At 40.7% G+C, this 17,814-nt stretch overlaps 3 protein-coding genes across 3 annotated transcripts in view; 2 read left to right on the forward strand and 1 right to left on the reverse strand.

The window, feature by feature from the left end:
- The window catches only part of LOC124705337 (GDSL esterase/lipase LTL1-like), a 7,618-nt gene extending 4,677 nt beyond the window's left edge, over nucleotides 1–2,941 (reverse strand). Inside the window, exon 1 of the mRNA XM_047237072.1 lies at nucleotides 2,893–2,941. Within this exon, the coding sequence (XP_047093028.1) occupies nucleotides 2,893–2,941 (49 nt within the window). The remainder of the gene's footprint in view (nucleotides 1–2,892) is intronic.
- On the forward strand, nucleotides 1,029–6,486 carry LOC124705336 (chaperonin CPN60-1, mitochondrial). The gene is made up of 18 exons (XM_047237071.1): nucleotides 1,029–1,199; nucleotides 1,297–1,321; nucleotides 1,838–1,969; nucleotides 2,130–2,289; nucleotides 2,580–2,755; nucleotides 2,850–2,945; nucleotides 3,520–3,624; nucleotides 3,729–3,815; nucleotides 3,901–3,990; nucleotides 4,061–4,141; nucleotides 4,219–4,287; nucleotides 4,434–4,511; nucleotides 4,598–4,693; nucleotides 5,317–5,416; nucleotides 5,591–5,694; nucleotides 5,772–5,877; nucleotides 5,961–6,039; nucleotides 6,189–6,486. The coding sequence occupies exons 1-18, from the start codon at nucleotides 1,162–1,164 to the stop codon at nucleotides 6,289–6,291; spliced, it is 1,725 nt and encodes a 574-aa protein (XP_047093027.1). The 5' UTR covers nucleotides 1,029–1,161; the 3' UTR covers nucleotides 6,292–6,486.
- A 1,200-nt stretch (nucleotides 6,487–7,686) lies between these two features.
- Nucleotides 7,687–17,359, forward strand: LOC124708202 (cysteine--tRNA ligase CPS1, chloroplastic/mitochondrial-like). The gene is made up of 9 exons (XM_047239889.1): nucleotides 7,687–7,976; nucleotides 11,728–11,791; nucleotides 12,243–12,404; nucleotides 12,637–12,810; nucleotides 12,909–13,190; nucleotides 13,288–13,413; nucleotides 13,526–13,729; nucleotides 13,848–14,066; nucleotides 17,076–17,359. Exons 1-9 carry the CDS (start codon nucleotides 7,744–7,746, stop codon nucleotides 17,322–17,324), a joined length of 1,713 nt encoding a protein of 570 aa, XP_047095845.1. The 5' UTR covers nucleotides 7,687–7,743; the 3' UTR covers nucleotides 17,325–17,359.
- Nucleotides 17,360–17,814: the final 455 nt, after the last annotated feature.

A 17,814-nucleotide genomic window follows, 5' to 3' on the forward strand; every position in this document is an offset into this window, starting at 1 on the left:
CTACTTTCATATGTTGCTCAAAAGTAGAAGTACTGAAGTAGTTTTGTGTATGAACCCTAGCCAGGGCCATCCACTTGACACCCTCTTTCGACACCCCATCCAAATCTTCAAACAACAGGTCATCAAAGTCGTCATCTCCTATCCCCATACGATGGAGAAGATCATCAATAGCCTCCTCCTTGTGTTGTTCAGATCCTCCCAGCCAATTCCCAGAGTTTGCCGATGGCGCCGCCATACTAGTTTGGATGCTATCTCGGTCCAGGGACGAAACAGAAATCAAACAGAAAAACTGAGGACGAACAGACGAGATCGACACCAGATCCCACGAGCAGCCAACCTGGGTTGTAGATGGAAACCACGAGCAACCAACCTGGACGAAGAGCTCGTCCCTGATCCCTCCTTCCCGATCAGAGCCGGCGTCGGAGTCGTAGAAACCCTAGTCGTCTGGCTATTGCCAGAGCCCTAGGTAAAAAACACGAGTCGCTCCAACTTCCGTATAATATATACTTTGACTAATATGTGCTGCTAGCTTGTGTTGTGTACACTTGTTCTCTCCCTGGAGTTGTCAGGTGCTTAAGACCCCCAGAGTTAGCTGGTGGGCTGGATCTTTTTCCTTTCCTTGTCGTTAAAACGCTTATATGTTTCATTTTCAATGAGAATGGAGCTGGAGAGCGCTTCCTGTTAGTCTAAAAAAAAGTTTTCTTAATAAGGAATCTTGTAATTGGATTTATGAACCCCTAGCTTATGGTTGAAAAACTCGTTATTGACTGAAACTATTGTTGGCAATTGATAAAAGGCCGCAACAAGACTGAAAAAAAAAAGATTTCCAGGGTACTCTTAATCTGAACGGGCTAGATACGATGCTGGACCTTGAGGCCGGAGGCGGTCGTGTTGCCAATACCAAGTAACTGGTGGGAGGCCTGAATCCTAGCCCATTCTTTGTCACAGCTACTATCGCCGCCCCGAAAGCCCAGTAGTAAAACCTTAAACCCTAGCAGCGGATGGTTCTAGAGCCTCCTCGCCTCTTCTCCGTCTCCTCCCTCTAAAATCCGCCTCTCCCCTCCCATTCCCTTTCCCCCTTTCCAAGAAACCACCAGAGCTCTCGCCTCTTCCCACATCGCCTCCTACCTCCCAAGCACCGAGCCATCTCGTTGCCCCGCCATGTACCGTGCGGCCGCCAGCCTCGCCTCCAAGGCTCGGTGAGTGATCTTCTCCCCGGCTTCCCGCGATACGATCTGAATCTCTGCGCTGTTTTGTTTTGTGGCTGCTAACCTGTGTACGTGATTCTTCCTGCAGGCAAGCCGGGAGCAGCGCTCGTCAGGTGAGCTGATTTGTCTTCTCGAATTGTTGTTTGCAGTCCCCACCCTAGTGTTGTAGCTTGGTACTTGTAGAGGTCCAGCAGCACCGCTGGGCGTTTGGTCGCACAATTCAATTGAGATCCGGTAGCTTTCTTTAATATCGTGCTTGAGACTCGGTGGCGTTCCATTCGTGGTTCAGTTGAATCTATGAAAGCTTGAACTGCTTAGGTCCCGCCAGATTTGGTCTGTGAAATTTTGCCTGACACAGTCCATCTAGAAGCCTAGAGACCAACAAATATGGACTCTGCCTGATTGATGATCCACCGGAATATGTCGTTTCAGTGTTTGCTAGTGAAATATCTACGCTTCCACAAGTAATGTGCACTCGGTACTTGGTAATGTGGGTCCGTTGGGCATAGTAATTTTGCTTCAGTTGATAGCTCCTGCCCTGCTCATGTTTGTTGTGTCCTGAAAGATCTACGCTTCCGGAGTAGCTCTCGCCTCGGCATTGCTTGACTTGTTGCCGATGCTGTGTGTAGGTTGGAAGCAGGCTTGCCTGGAGCAGGAACTACGCAGCCAAGGACATCAAGTTTGGTGTCGATGCTCGTGCTTTGATGCTCAGGGGTGTCGAGGAGTTGGCAGATGCCGTGAAAGTCACAATGGGTCCTAAGGTATTACTATGTTCATATAAATGTGTAAAATACTAATCTTTAAGTATCTCATTGTAGTGGACTTTATATATACATATAAGGGGAAAACTATTGAATTGTCTTGTTCTTATTCTGGTTAGAGTTTTGATATCTCAGATTATTAACTTGTTTAAATGTATAGGGACGCACTGTCATCATTGAACAGAGCTTTGGTGCACCAAAAGTCACAAAGGACGGTGTCACTGTTGCCAAGAGCATTGAATTCAAGGACAGAGTCAAGAATGTTGGTGCAAGTCTGGTAAAGCAGGTTGCTAATGCAACTAATGATACTGCTGGAGATGGTATGACATGCTCGTGCCCTGCTGTATTATTACATGCAATGAAAAATGAGTCTGTTATGTAAAACCTTCGTGCTAGGCTTGTCTGTTGAGTATATCATAGTGTACTGTTCCTTCTTTCCTGGAGCATCAAGATTAAAAAAATTCTTCGCTCTTCAGTGTCATTGCAGTTTGATATATAACACCGAACAAATAATATATGTTAGTGCTTTTGTTCTATCCTATCGCATTCTTAAAAATTGGGGGTATCTGTCTTGAACTCTTCCTGATCTGTTTCTGTTCCAAAATTTCAGGTACAACATGTGCTACTGTTTTGACAAAAGCAATTTTTACCGAGGGTTGCAAGTCTGTAGCGGCTGGAATGAATGCAATGGATCTAAGACGTGGAATCTCAATGGCGGTTGATGATGTTGTGACAAACCTAAAGGGCATGGCTAAAATGATCAGCACATCAGAGGAAATAGCACAGGTAACACTTGAAGTGATTAATTGCAAAGTTCTTACTCTCTCCTTCGTTTCAGGTGCCTTATTTATGACTAATTTTGATTTTTAATCTTACAAAGGTGGGTACAATATCAGCAAATGGGGAAAGAGAAATTGGTGAGCTGATTGCTAAGGCTATGGAGAAGGTTGGGAAAGAAGGTGTAATCACCATTGCGGTAAGATTTTCATAGTTAAAACTTATCAAAGCTAAGTTGCTACTAATGTGGTAGCTTGACCTATGTTTTGACTTCCACTTTCAATATATTAGCAATACAGTTTGTCAGTTTTGTTCTATAGCATACAACTAAACAAGTCTGTACATCTGTACATTAACAATCTCACCTAGTCTATTTTATTATTTGCCTAGTTGAGTGCAAATCTGTACATGATGACTGAGAATAGCTTTCATCTTAATCTGTATTGAAGCCTGAGTGCAATAGATAATGCCAGATTGTAAATCTAGTTGTATGTTTTACTTGTATAGTTGCAATCCACATAATATTCAGTCCAGTAGTAGAAACTATTCGAAATTCCTGTATTTGTAAGAAATAGCTGAACAGAACAGTCAAGTGGATGTATCCTCAGTCCTTAATGTGTGTGATAGGGACATAGTGAGCTGTCTTAAAAAGCTAGTTTTTCTGCAGCAATGTGTGTATTTAGTTTGATTTTGTGTCATCATAACTTCGTATTTATGATTAGTACAAGCAAAAACCAGTCAGAGCTTGTTTAATTTAATTTGCTTACATGTAGGATGGTAATACCCTTCATAATGAGCTTGAAGTTGTGGAAGGCATGAAGCTTGACAGGGGTTACATCTCTCCATACTTTGTTACCAACCAAAAGACCCAGAAATGTGTAAGTACTACGTACTTATGTTGCTGCCAGTTGCTTCTTAGCCTCAGAATTTTGTTGTGTTCATCATACTAATCACCACAGTTATAAATGTTTTTATTCTACAGGAATTAGAAGACCCCTTGATCTTGATACACGACAAGAAGATTTCAAACATGCATGCAGTAGTGAAAGTGTTAGAGATGGCTCTGCAGGTACTTGTTTCAATTAAACCATGGCCAATATTGGCATCGTAGTTGTCTTTACTGCTAATAGCGACTAATATCTTTCCTTGAACAGAAACAAAGGTCTCTACTGATTGTTGCAGAAGATCTAGAAAGTGAAGCATTGGGCACTCTGATTCTTAACAAGCTTCGTGCAGGCATTAAGGTCAGTAAATTTTATCTGTTTTTCATTTCAATTTTGTAAGGTCTGTTGTCCTAATTGGATGTGTATTCAGGTCTGTGCTGTTAAAGCTCCTGGTTTTGGAGATAACAGGAAGGCAAATTTACATGACCTTGCTGTCCTTACTGGGGGAGAAGTAAGTTTAGAGTTACCAAATATCTAGATTTTGTGTGAGATTCAGAATTGTTTTTTAAATCTACATGTCTCATTCAGGTCATATCTGAAGAGATTGGGATGAACCTTGAGAACTTTGATTTTCAGATGTTAGGTACCTGCAAAAAGGTACGATTGCTAGAAGCCTTAGCTTTTTGTACCTTTGCACTTTGTTAATTTTAAGTGTAAATCTCTAACATCGTGCAGTATAGTTCTTGTCCCAAGGTGCATTATATTTTTGTCAAATTACTTTATTCATAGAATGTTCATTTCAGGTGACTGTTTCTAAGGATGACACTGTTATTCTTGATGGAGCTGGGGATAAGAAGAACATTGAAGAGAGAGCAGAACAGGTTCATGCAATGTCTATTTTATGTGCAGGCCTTGCGTTGCATCTTATATATCAATTATGATGACTTACATGAATATTGTGGTACAGATTAGATCTGCAATTGAGCAAACCACTTCTGATTATGACAAAGAAAAACTGGAGGGGCGGTTGGCAAAGCTTTCTGGAGGTGTTGCTGTTCTAAAGGTGAGGTTCATCTTCCTTGTGTGATACATGCATTTTCAGATAGAACTGTAAGTGCTTGTTCTATTTGCCACTCCCTCCTTGCTACATTGTAGTGCATATAAGGTTTTTGAAAAGTCAAACGATGTAAGATTTGTCCAAGTTTATTTGAGAAAATCATCTAATATCTGAAATATACATCATGATAAATCTAATGTCATTGTTTTGGTATTCTAGATTCTTGATGTTGATATTTTTCCCACATACTTGCTCAAACTTTACATCGTCCAATTTTTCAAAAAACTTACACGTGCTACATTTTGGCAAGGAGAGGGAGTATTTTGCAGTCATCAATTTTGATAAATGTACTAAAATCGTAAATGCTATCTTGGACTAGCATTTCATGCTGGTGTATTTATTGAAATTGAGTTTGAGACTTCTGACTATTAGATTAGTTTTGTCCAAATCTAAATGCAACACTATTGTCCCATTAAAAGTTATAGCTATGTTTGTGTATACCCTTAAATTGCTGATTAAGGTTTAGTATAATAGGTGCTTCCATTTACTGAATATCTGTTCTGGTGCTAATAGGCTTCCTGAAGTTTACTGCATGTTTTTACTTATGTGTACTGTGATCTATCTTACAGATCGGAGGAGCCAGTGAAGCTGAAGTTAGCGAGAAGAAAGACAGAGTTACAGATGCACTCAATGCCACTAAAGCTGCTGTTGAAGAGGGTATTGTGCCAGGTACTGTTTAGTGTGAACTTCAAAGATGGTCTGTTTGAATTCTTTTTGGTGTTAATTGTTCGTTGCAAATTAATATCCTACTATTGGCGTTCATTATTCTTATCAAATTGGTTATCTTATGCATTACTTTTCCCGAGAATATGGTTCATCTTTAATGGTTATGCGCTTATGCAGGAGGTGGTGTTGCACTTCTATATGCATCAAAGGCTCTGGACAAACTGCAGACTGCAAACTTTGATCAGAAGATTGGAGTACAAATCATTCAGAATGCTTTGAAGGTTTGGGAGTAAATAATTATCTCTGTTGTCATGATTTTTCTTTTTTCCTGTGTCCTGATTTCTGAAATACCATGCAGACACCAGTGTACACGATTGCTTCCAATGCAGGCGTAGAAGGGGCAGTGGTTGTTGGTAAGCTTTTGGAGCAAGATAACACTGATCTTGGATATGATGCAGCTAAAGGTATGATCTCCTCGACCACTTGCTCGCTTATTGTCCTATTAACCAATCTGAGTCATTACTGATAGTCTAAATGTCAATTATAGGCGAATATGTGGACATGGTGAAGGTCGGTATCATTGACCCTCTAAAGGTGATCAGAACTGCCTTGGTGGATGCTGCCAGGTACTGTCTAGTACCTTTCTGTGCTCGTGATTATTTTTCTTATCCACCAACAATGTCCGATGTCAAAGACAATGGTTCTGTTGGCATTCATTCCAAACTCGACACCAGCACTAATGTCCCTAAGCTGATTGTTTCTATAAATCTTGCAGTGTATCATCTTTGATGACCACCACAGAAGCCATCATAGTAGAGTCTCCTAAAGAGGAGAAAGAGGCACCTGCAATGGGCGGCATGGGTGGAATGGAGTACTAAGCCATCTTACCCACGGCATATGGAAGCAATCTGGGACATATTATAACTAGGATTTTTTTTTTGCGGTGTACTCCCATCTCTGATGTAATTCTATTTTCGGTGGGTTGTCGGACAGTTTTTGTTTCTGGGGACTTGTATATCTCAGTTCCAAACGGAACTAGTGTTGGGGTGAATAAGAGGTGAGCTAAAACTGTTCATCGGAATTGATCATGACACCTTCTGCAGAAGATCCAATCTTTTAAAAGAGTGCACTTTGTAACATGCAGTCCTGCTAGTATTACCAAATACTGTAGCGGGTCAGGCTCAACCTGCAGTCCCAGCAACTTGTGCACTACCTACGCCCTGGGCTCACCTCCACAGCGGTGGCGAGCCGGACCAGGTCTGTGCTGCAGTGGGCCTCCTACCAGACGATGTTGGCTCATGTAGAGATATTTTTTTTCTGTACGCGGTACTCAAGAATCAAGATCTATTGATACAGAACTTGGTGAAGCATCGGTAGTGCCATGCCCGACCCCGTACGATTCCATGCACACTTTGTTGGAATCACCCCTGTCTTTATCCGCATGAGGACGAGCACTGTCAGATTGCTAGGTCTGATATGATAGTTGGACTAGATCACTAGAGTGTGGAGGGCGCTAGGGTTTTCAACATATGGAAGTGATCTAACATTGCCCATGTCGCCACACTATATATATAGGGAGTAAGCATGAGCTTCACAACCCTAATCTGGTCACTACGAGTCCCCACACTATATATAGGGAGTAAGCGTGAGCTTCACAACACTTTTGGCCAACCCTAATCTGGTCACTACGAGTCCAAACCCAATGACCCAGTCCGTGTTATACTCACGTCTAACCTAAGCAGCTCACTCTTAGTCGGATCATATCTAACTTGCTCCAAACTCACACAGACTCAATGCAACACAAACCACCGTTGGAGTCTTGCTTCCAACCGATCAACCGACAACTAGTAGCAGAACATGGCGACTTCCAGATTCCATAGAGTTCATGGCAAAAATTTGAATTTTTTTAAAATATATTTCTCGAACATTTTAAATTTTGATTTTTCCCAAATTTGAACTTTATAAATTTGAAATATTTTAAAATTCTGTTATTTTCTAGAATCTGATGTTTTTTGAGTTCGAACATTTTTTCAATATGAACATTTTTTGAGTTTGAATATTTTATGAATCTGAACAATTTTTGAGTTTAAACATTTTTCAAATTTAAATGTCTTTAAAAACTGTACCTATTATTTTGGGCTGGATTGGTAGTGGCCCATGAGGGAGGGCTGCCTGAGCCCGCCCTACTCGCTCCCGTACTGGAGCCATAAGCCCAACCTCCGCCGAGCGCCGATACCCCCTCGAAAAAAAAAACCCTCGAATCCCCCGATACCCCAACTTCCAAGTCCGGCCTGGCCGCCGCCGCCGGACAAGAATCGTTGCCCTGAGAGATGGCGGGGTCGGGTCCAGCACCGTCACCAGAGGGGCCGTCGGCGGCGGTGGAGGGTGATCACCAGAAGGGTCCGCCCGCGCTGATGCTGTTCGACACGAGGACGAAGAAGACGGAGGTTTTCCGGCCGCTCGTGGAGGGCAAGGTCGGCATGTACGTCTGCGGCGTGACGCCCTACGACTTCAGCCATATCGGACACGCCCGCGCCTACGTATCCTTTGACGTCCTCTACAGGTACGCTCTCCCCGCCAACACACTGCCCCCACGATCCGTCCAACGACGCTCGCGTTGCCATCACCAGGGATTATCGCGAGCGCTTGCTCGAGTTGAACACTGACGCCGCCGCCAGCTGGCCTTCTGGGCAAGTTGTAATCAGGCACGTGCAATGCACGTGTTTACACTACATTCAATAAAGAAAAAAGGTTTAATGATTATATTAATAAACCATAGTGTGGATGTTCACCTGAATCGACGGCCCGTGAACATCCGATCATCAATCACAACTTGGAATACTATACTAAAGCTCGCAGATCCTTATGTTGCCTTCTAACAAGAACTCAACAATCTTCTCTTGATATGTTAACGCTACCAGTTACTAAGTACTACATGGCTATGAACTCTCCAGCTGATCTGAGGGTGAGAACAGAGACATGAGCAGTACATAGTAAAAATTTCTTTTCAAAGCACACGAAGTTAAAGATCAATGTGTTACAACAACCCTTTTCCTCTTATTTGGTAGAATCAATGAACTGGGTGAACATGCCCTCATCTTCCACTGCAGGTTAACTCCATGCAGGACAGACTATTCACCCATAGTATATGTACCACCTCTCTTTCCGGCGTCCATAGTATATCCATGTGTACATCATTACCTATACATGCATCACAAGGTATAAATAAGGATCAAACTGCACTCCTAAGCTAAACTAACAAAAGGTCTACGCCTGACTTGTCTCACGTAAATCAAGAGCACCCTGAACAAAAAAAAAAAGAGTACTCACTAAAGTAATGATGTAATCAAACATCAACGTCACAAGCTGGTGGTATGGTCTAAAAATATCTGTTCTTCCAAAATCAAGCATTTCCGGAGTATGACGGTAAGAAGGTTGTAACAACGGTTCAAGTTGCAATTAAGATTTGATTTGACAACACCTACCCAAGCAGCTGAAACTGCTGTTTGAACTCCAACGTACATTAATATGCAATTTTACTCGTTACGGAAGTAATCAGGCTATGGAAGCGGAAGTAGCCGTCTCTTTGATAAAAATATAACAACTGAGATTATGTGCATTTTGCTCCCACGTATATGAGATATGCATCTTTAATACCTTTGCTCCATGTATGTATCTAAGGATTAACCATCCTTGAGCCTTTATCAAGCTAAATTTTCTTTTCCGGACGAAAATCAAGCTGCAATCTAAAGATAAATGCAGTCGGTTATGTGCTGAGCAACTCATTTCTACATGTTGATACATTGCTCCTTATTTGAAATCTAGTTAGGTAATTCCATTATATCAACCTGCAAGGAAATGAGATTTAAACTACTTCCAAAAACGAAGAAACACTTGATCAGGCTCAGTGAGGTTGGAAACAATTGATAAAACCTACTTCAATAGCACATATTTTTCATGAACGATACATCATTCTGTTCTTGTACTATGCATGTTTAAAATTCACAGCAAAGCATAATGCTGATGTTACTGCTTCCACAAACAGAAACCCATTTAGTCAGTGGATCACTTAATCTAGCAGTAACCTACCAAAAGTATTAAATAGTCTACGAATTTTCTTTGCTCCAACTAAACTTTGAAGGTAAAAACAATCTTATGCACTTAAATAACTTTTCCAAAAAAAAGTCATGGTCCTGAAAGAACGACAATATAATCTCTCTAGGTTTCACCTAAATTTCCTCAAAGTTAAGTATGAAAAAATAGATCAACGAAAACTGAACATGCAAATTATTTCATAATTTTAGCAGAAAAATCGGAGTGTACCAGTTTGGTTTCATATGTTGATGTAATTTGATCTTGGCTGCTAGAAACATTTATTTCTCTTGGTTGCTGGATAATTTCAGATTGTTCTCCAGTAATATTACTTTTGCTTCATCTATTTATTTAAATTCACATTACTACACTCTAGAATTAGTGATCGTGCACAAGTAAACTTGTACATCACTATTCACTGAATAATGCCTGGTTTTCAGTTCAATTATTAATCCATACATGTGCCTCATTAGTACGTGTCCCATCGATTACAGATATTGCATCAAAGTTTATGTACGTCAGTTTTTATATTGCACAAATTTGGGTAAACTTTATTTGAAGATGTACTTTTCAAAACAACTTTTGAGTGTATTTGGCTTAACGGTATAATTTTTTTTTCCGCAAGATATGCAATGCATATAAATCCTTTAAAAGGTGATCCTGCAATTATCTTAGCGGGTAAAGAAAACTTTGCATGTCAATCTCGTATACTCGCATATTCATATCTTGCAGCTCAATGGAATCGTGTGTCCACCTTACAAAAAAATTATGCCTGTATTTTCCTCAAAGAGCATGATTACATAAGTCAAGTGAGATCAGCTGCACCTTTGTGACAACTTTTGTTGACTGTGAAGCCTGGAGGGAAGGACATACCTCTATTTCATCACACCAGCAGGTTCCTTTTAAAAACACATAAAATTTGATGTTCTTTCTACTTTCCTAGGATCTTCACCTGGAGGTATATTTGCACATGAAAGCTTTGCTAGGCCAAGTTGCAGTCTTGCAAGTGACAATGGCTGGTTTACAAATTTTTACGGGGTTACTGACCTTTTTATTATTCAAAATGTTCTAACTGAAAACGACTGACACATGTAGACTTTGGCTAACTGTGCCCAGGTTTAAATTATGTAATAGTAGAAATGTATTTTTTGCGGTAATATAACATCAATTGACAATCAGTTATTAGCCTGGTTGGAAAAATCTACTAATAACATCAATTGACAATCACAGAGTAGCATGGCGTACACTTGAGTGGGACATTGACAATTCAACCATTGTGGTTTACAGTAGCATGACTACGATTTCTAATATAATACCAATCAAATTTCAAGATTCAAGAAAAGACATCCAAAGATATCATAAGAACACGACAGTATAGTTCAGAGTATGAAAATAAAGAGTCACCTTCAAGGCTTGGAGGAGTGGAGGACACGGCCGAGCACGCCATGGAGGAGCTGGATGCGGTCCACCTGGGTGGATGGAAGGTGCAGCTGAGGTGACGGTGTGGGGCCCTGCCCAAATCCTGTTAGGCGAGGCGTGGTCTGCGGGGTGCCCTGGGATGCGGTTGGCGGCGTGCTGGGAGTGCGACGACACCGAACGATGCGGTGGTTTCTGCGATAGACATGTTTTTTTTCTTTGTCAATTGCGATTGGGCGTGGGATTGGCCGCGTCTAACCATGTTTTAGGCGTAATCTAAACTGGTGATTTTGTTGATTAGAAGGCTGGGATGATTTGGATCTGCCACTCTCGCTCTTTTAATAGTAGTGTAGATTTCCAAACAGTGTTAGTTTTATTTCTTTTGGCAGCGCAATCGGATGCTTTGTCGTTTGAAGTGCTGCTAAGCTAAATCCATATTACTAACCTATGTTCTTATTTGGTTGTCTTGTATTTCCCTTCCAAAAGGGACAATGTAGTGCATTTTTATTATTTCATTGTTCTATGCTTCACTTATGCCTTTTTATTTATTTTTTCAACTTCCCTGCCCGATAAGACTTCTTACGGTGTTGATTAAAAAAAAGACTTCTTAGGGTTGAACTCAGATGCTCCTATATGTTTTTATAGCGGAAGCTGGAGCATTTTGCTTAGAAACAACAACAAAAATTATGCTAAACTTCTAATGATACAACTTTATTAATGCTTCATATCTTATGCTTTGAGGTAATAATTTCATGTGAGTTCGCTATATCATGCACTTGCCATATTGATTCGATTTTCATTCTCAGGTACCTAAAGTTCTTGGGGTATGAGGTTGAGTATGTGCGCAACTTCACTGATATCGATGATAAGGTAATAGTCACATGGTTAAGAAAATGATAGGCTTTAAATACTGATAAATTTTGAGGACACATTTGAGTAGAATGTCAAATATAGTTTGTCATGTTGGATGTATGTATGCTGTCAAATATAGTTTATTCCTGCTTTAGTTTGTCATGTTGGATGTATGTATGCTACTGGAGTTGCCTAAACAAAGGATGAAGTTATATCTTAGATTGCTCTCTAGTGAAGTGTAGGCTTTGTATCTGTACAATTCCCCTTTTTGGCCCAGTTTATTGTCTATCTAACGTTTTCTTTTGATAATAAGTTTTCAAAAACTTCAAACTAACTTCTGGAATAAACTTCCCATGAAAATATGTACTCGATGTCAAAATTATCTTCAGAAATGCATCTCATTGAAAGTCATTTTTTATCTCTTGGGTGGATACAAGGTGGTCACTTCTGAGTTTTTGTGTTTGTGCAGATTATTAGGCGAGCAAATGAAGCTGGTGAGACGGCAAGTAGTTTGAGTAACCGTTTCATCAATGAGTTCCTCCATGATATTGTTGAACTTCAGTGCTTACCTCCGACTCGCGAGCCGCGAGTGACGCAGCATATAAAACAGATAATAGATTTGATAACCAAGGTATGTTCAACTAACATGTGGGAAAAACTATAGAAGGATAACAGATAAATTTACTGTGTTTTCAACCCATTCTATGAAATTGAACCGTCAACTGTTTACTTGTTTAACTTTCCCCTAACACAAGATGGTATACATCTGAATTGTTTACTTCTATTGATTTGCATACATTTTAGCTTAATAACTAGACGTTAATTAACACATATACTATCTACTGGTATATGCATATTGACAGATAATGGAGGAAGATAAAGCCTATACTATTGAAGGAGAGGGTGTATACTTCTCCATTGATAACTTTCCTGAATATCTTAGTCTATCCGGAAGAAAGTTAGAAGATAATCTTCCAGGGTCACGAGTTGCTGTTGATCCAAGAAAGCGGAATCCGTTTGACTTTGCATTATGGAAGGTGCTTACTGCATTACCTTGTTTACTTTGGCATACGTCTTATTTATCTTTGCCTCTCCTCTTGTGCTTATCCTTCATAAAATCTTATTGGCTGCTCAGTCCGCCAAGGAGGGTGAGCCATTCTGGGAGAGTCCTTGGGGCCATGGAAGACCAGGATGGCATATTGAGTGCAGTGCGATGAGCAAACAATATTTAGGTCCAGCGTTTGATATTCATGGTGGGGGAAGAGATCTGATCTTTCCTCATCATGAGAATGAACTTGCCCAAAGCCGAGCAGCTTATCCTGAAAGTGAAGTCAAATGCTGGATGCATAATGGCTATGTCATGAACAATGGCAAGAAAATGGCAAAAGCAGATAAAAACTTCTTCACTATCAGAGATGTAAGGGGTGAATCTCTTTTTATCTGTTAATATTTTGCCAGTTAAGTATACATCACTTGCTTGTAAATGTGCCTGACTTATTCTGCTGTTGCTGTAGATCATTGCTCGATACCATCCCATGGCTTTAAGGTTGTTCTTAATGCGAACACACTACAGGTCTGATATGAACCACTCTGATACAGCCCTTGAGTTTGCATCTGGCCGTGTCTACTATATTTATCAGGTATTTAGCACTTGCAAGTTTAAATCCAGGAGGCTACATTTATCTGAGTTATGTTTGATGGCTACATTTGAATTGTCCTTTTGTAATTTGCATTAATATAAATCTTACACAGGCTTTACAAGAGTGTGAAGAAGTTATATCCTTGTACCGTGGTGACAAGTTGGACGTCCCGCTACCAGCATGCGATCAGAAGGTGGTTGACGACAGCCACGAAAATTTTCTGAAGCACATGTCAAATGATCTTCATACAACAGCGGCCCTTGATGAGCTTATGAAACCAGTCAGAGCAATAAACAGTAACTTGAGTGATTTGAAGGTATATTGTAGCTTAAGCTTTGCGGTTTAATTATGAGCATTGAACAGTCTTACTTGGCAGTGCCATAGAGTATCACTGAAACCAGAGTAATCCATATGTTGCTGTGTTGTGTTGTCAGAAATTGCTGCAGAAACTAGAGCAGCAGAAAAAGGCACAGTCAGGGAAGAAGCAGCAGCAACCCAAACAGCCAGAGAAGAAAGAGCAGCAGCAGAAGAAGAACCAGGCAGAGGAGAAGCAGCAGGGACATTACGTACAAGCTCTGGTTGCCCTGCATGGCGAAGTCACGAGTAAACTGTCTCTTCTTGGGCTGATGCCATCATCGTCATCTTTGGCTGAGGTAAGTTTGCTAGTCTTGATGGTACTCTGGTACCTTTAATAGGTTACTAGTAAGTGTGCACGTGCAAAGCACGTATCATAAATCAACTAATGCATTTTACATTGGAATCAAATAGGATCCATCCTAATGCATTATACAGTACATTAGAATCAAATTGGATCCATCCGAAAACGGAAAGAAAATTGAATGTACGCCCTCTATCTCGATTTATGAAAATAAAAATTGCAAGCTTAACATACTCCTGCCCAACAACCAAACCTAAACCGTAAAAATACAATTTTGTCTAAATTCAGTAAACAGTTCTTTGTATCCTGTGTACGGTTTTCATTACGTAAGCAGAAAACATGTCGCTCTAGTTGACGGTTTAGTCCATGCCACAAACATATTATCCACAAAACCAGGACTTAGCAATGTATGTGTTGACTGACATAAATTCAATCAAAATACATTACAAACTCCCTAAGACGGAGTATTATGTAAGAACATCAGTATATTTCTTAGATTTTTACCCCTCTAAATATAGTTGATGCTAGATTTTGTACTGTAGTATCTTCATATAGAATACAATTTGAACTCACATAGTTCATCAATCTGAAGAGTAGTACACTTAATAAAGAATAATAACATATGAAGAATGCTGTCAGTACATAACGTACATCTCCACAATGAAATCTCAATCCATCTTCGTAAGCCTACGTGATATGCCTTTGAGAGTTGTGAATGGAAATGTGTTCAAATATGTGTGGTTTTTCATGTAGAGTATGTGTTAAAGATAATGCTGGTTGAGAGCTAGTCATCATCAGTTCGCCAAGTTGCAGTTTCAGTGGGTGCAGGCTTCTGCTGTAAGGAATCACATGTTTAATCTTTGCAAAATACTGCAAGTCGTTGCACAGAAATATTCAATGATTATGTATGAATCATAGTTTAACTCTGTAACAAATCAGGTGCATAAATAAGAAGATAGAAAAATGACTGAAAAATTGAACACACCTTGAGGTGAGAACTATGGTGGTAAACTATCAGTCTCAAAGTAAAAACAAATCCCGCACCAAACTTGCATATGCTCATGGTGCTCAATCATCCGTAGGACACAAGATGGTCAGGCATTCTCTGCTCCACCTTAAGTGTGACTTGAAGGTGCCAGCCATATAATATGCTCCAATCAATCTAGAAAGCCTTACAAACCTGAATAAAAATATGATCTAGAAGAATTGATTTATATCCATGCGATCCAGAACGTCCCTGTAACAATTTAGTCAGATGTCATTTTACTGAATCTTGTAAATGAAAGAAAACAAAGGCTTCAGAAATCAGAACACAAGTGATTTTGAAAAATGTTGGTTGTAATTTTATTACTTGATGCTCCTCCAATTTGTACTTTCCTCACTGGAATCATCTCCTCAAGCCAGACCTGACCAGCATTAAGATTTATCCACTTTGGCAATGCACCAGAATGGCGCCTTGGCAATCTTTGAGTGTATATGTGCTATGTGATTTAATGAGTGAAAATCATATAGAAACTCCAACTAAGATATTTTAACACTTGACATGACAGCTGTAGATGATGCTCTGAGAAAACACCAATAACGATAGAATATCATCACATATTATTGTGCAAGGAAATCAGAAGTTCTATATCAAATGCAAGTATGCCCTGCATAGAGTAATTGACTGATCATTGGTAACAACAGAGGATACGGAAATATTTGAATGAATAACTCAACAGTATGTCGGGATCCTGAGTAATCAGAGGATGTAACCGAATTACCGCTATAGCATCAGTAAAGGAAAATAGAAAAGTGCTAAAAACGTCTATTGAAGAATGCAAACTACCTGATATATTTTACTAACGACCATTTTGCATTTTGCACCCGCTATCAAACTTCAAAAGACATGCATAATTGCCATACACATATGGTTGGTTAAACGGCATAGACATATCCTGGTTTTGGCAACTATATGAGGAGTAAAAATTAGAGTTCATAATGAATAGGGAGAATGCTCTCAAAATCTAAAATAACAACCTATTGATGCTAGCTACAAACTTTCAGTAAATTAAATTGTGAGGGGTTTTGTGGTGTCAAAGAACGGCGGGCCTAGTATTGAATTCAATTTTGTCCTGACATGAACAGTCGTCATTCTAATGTAATCCAAGAAAACACATCTCACCTCAAGTTTACCTGATCCAGTCATTTTGAAACACCTACTTCTGGAGCATTAAGATACATGACAATCATGGTCTGGATGCTCCATCTTCAAAACATTGGTTACCAACAATGAAAATAAAATCAGGGACATAGAGAGAAGACAGTGAAGAAAGAACACAAGAGGAAATTTGTCAAGAACCAGTCGCGCACCGTACAATAAGTTGCTGGAGTGAGTAAGGGGCCTATGCAGAAGCTGCAGCGGTGACGATCCAGTCAGGGCAAATATGGTAGAAGGTGTCTGACGGTGATGCTTTCTGTCATGTTCATAGTTCAGACCGTCCAAAATGTCATAGCAAGTGCATCATAAGCCATTAGAAATGCTTATGGATCATGTTGTAATCCTATGTGATCATAGAAAGTCCCATCAAGATTCAAGAAAAGACAACCAAAGATATCATAAGAACACGGAAGTATAGTTCAGCCTTCAGACTTCAGAATATGCAAATAAAGAGTCACCTTCAAGGTTTGGAGGAGTGGAGGATGCGGCCGAGCACGCCTTGGAGGAGCTGGATGTGGTCCACCTGGGTGGATGAAAGGTGCAGCTGAGGTGATGGTGTGGGGCCCTACCCATATCCTGTTAGGCAAGGCATGGTCTGCGGGGTGCCCTGGGATGCGGTTCGCGTCTAACCATGTTTTAGGCCTAATCTGAACCGGTGATTTTGATGATTAGATGGCTAGGATGATTTGGATCTGCCGCTCTCGCTCTTTTAATAGTAGTGTAGATGAACTGGTTGAAGTATCTTCTGCGCGCTGAACTGAGGCACAATCATTTCTTGACGAAAATAAATGTTCCATCTTGTAGGTATTGAAGGAACTGAAGCAGAAGGCTCTGAAGCGAGCGAGGATGACTGAAGAGGAGCTGCAGCAGGTGATCGAGCAGAGAAGAGTTGCGAGGAAGAACAAGGACTTTGCAGAGTCGGACCGGATCAGAAGGGAGCTCTCCGCTCGGGGCATCGCCTTGATGGACGAGCCTACCGGGACTCTGTGGAAACCAGCTGAACCGGAGCTGGTCGAGGAACCCTTGGCGTCGTTGACATTGCAAGCAGGGTGATGTGTTCATGTTCGCTATAGAATTATAGCACAAACGCTTCTACGAGTACCTTCTTGCGAGGACGGGTGTGTATTATTTCGTATATATGTATAGTTGTAGAAGTAGAATGCACACCCACGTTGATTCTCAAAGTTTGCATTTGTTTCGGAGAAGAATGAAATTGTCCTTTTTAATGCTTATTAATTTGTGCGTCTTTCTTCCAGTTGTGTGACAGTCTATTATTTCGCTGGTGACGCCGAGCTTAGCTCGCCGTTAATTCATCTCGGCCGAGCAGAGCAGACGGCGCGGGCAATGAAGCGCAGCTAGGAGGAGGATCCAGCAGTAAGTAGAGTCGAAACATTGATCACCACAAGCAGTGCAGCGCCTGCCTCGTTGACTCTGCACTAAGTAGACGCGTGAAGACAGGACGTCGCTGTCGACGGCCGGGGGCGAGACATCAGGTTCAGGTGGTGGCCGCGAGGCCTTAATGGCGGATATTGGCCATTTGGGC

Source organism: Lolium rigidum, chromosome 4, assembly GCF_022539505.1.
Source record: "Lolium rigidum isolate FL_2022 chromosome 4, APGP_CSIRO_Lrig_0.1, whole genome shotgun sequence".
NCBI classification, from domain to species: Eukaryota; Viridiplantae; Streptophyta; class Magnoliopsida; order Poales; family Poaceae; genus Lolium; species Lolium rigidum.

Excerpts from the sequence above, each read along its gene's own strand:
- LOC124708202 (XM_047239889.1), top strand. The coding sequence starts at position 7,744 with ATGGCGGGGTCGGGTCCAGCACCGTCACCAGAGGGGCCGTCGGCGGCG. Across the intron at positions 12,405-12,636 it reads TAATAGATTTGATAACCAAG|ATAATGGAGGAAGATAAAGC; the intron begins GTATGTTCAACT and ends GCATATTGACAG. Across the intron at positions 13,191-13,287 it reads ACTTCTTCACTATCAGAGAT|ATCATTGCTCGATACCATCC; the intron begins GTAAGGGGTGAA and ends CTGTTGCTGTAG.
- LOC124705336 (XM_047237071.1), top strand. The coding sequence starts at position 1,162 with ATGTACCGTGCGGCCGCCAGCCTCGCCTCCAAGGCTCG. Across the intron at positions 3,816-3,900 it reads TGTTAGAGATGGCTCTGCAG|AAACAAAGGTCTCTACTGAT; the intron begins GTACTTGTTTCA and ends TTCCTTGAACAG. Across the intron at positions 4,288-4,433 it reads TGTTAGGTACCTGCAAAAAG|GTGACTGTTTCTAAGGATGA; the intron begins GTACGATTGCTA and ends TGTTCATTTCAG.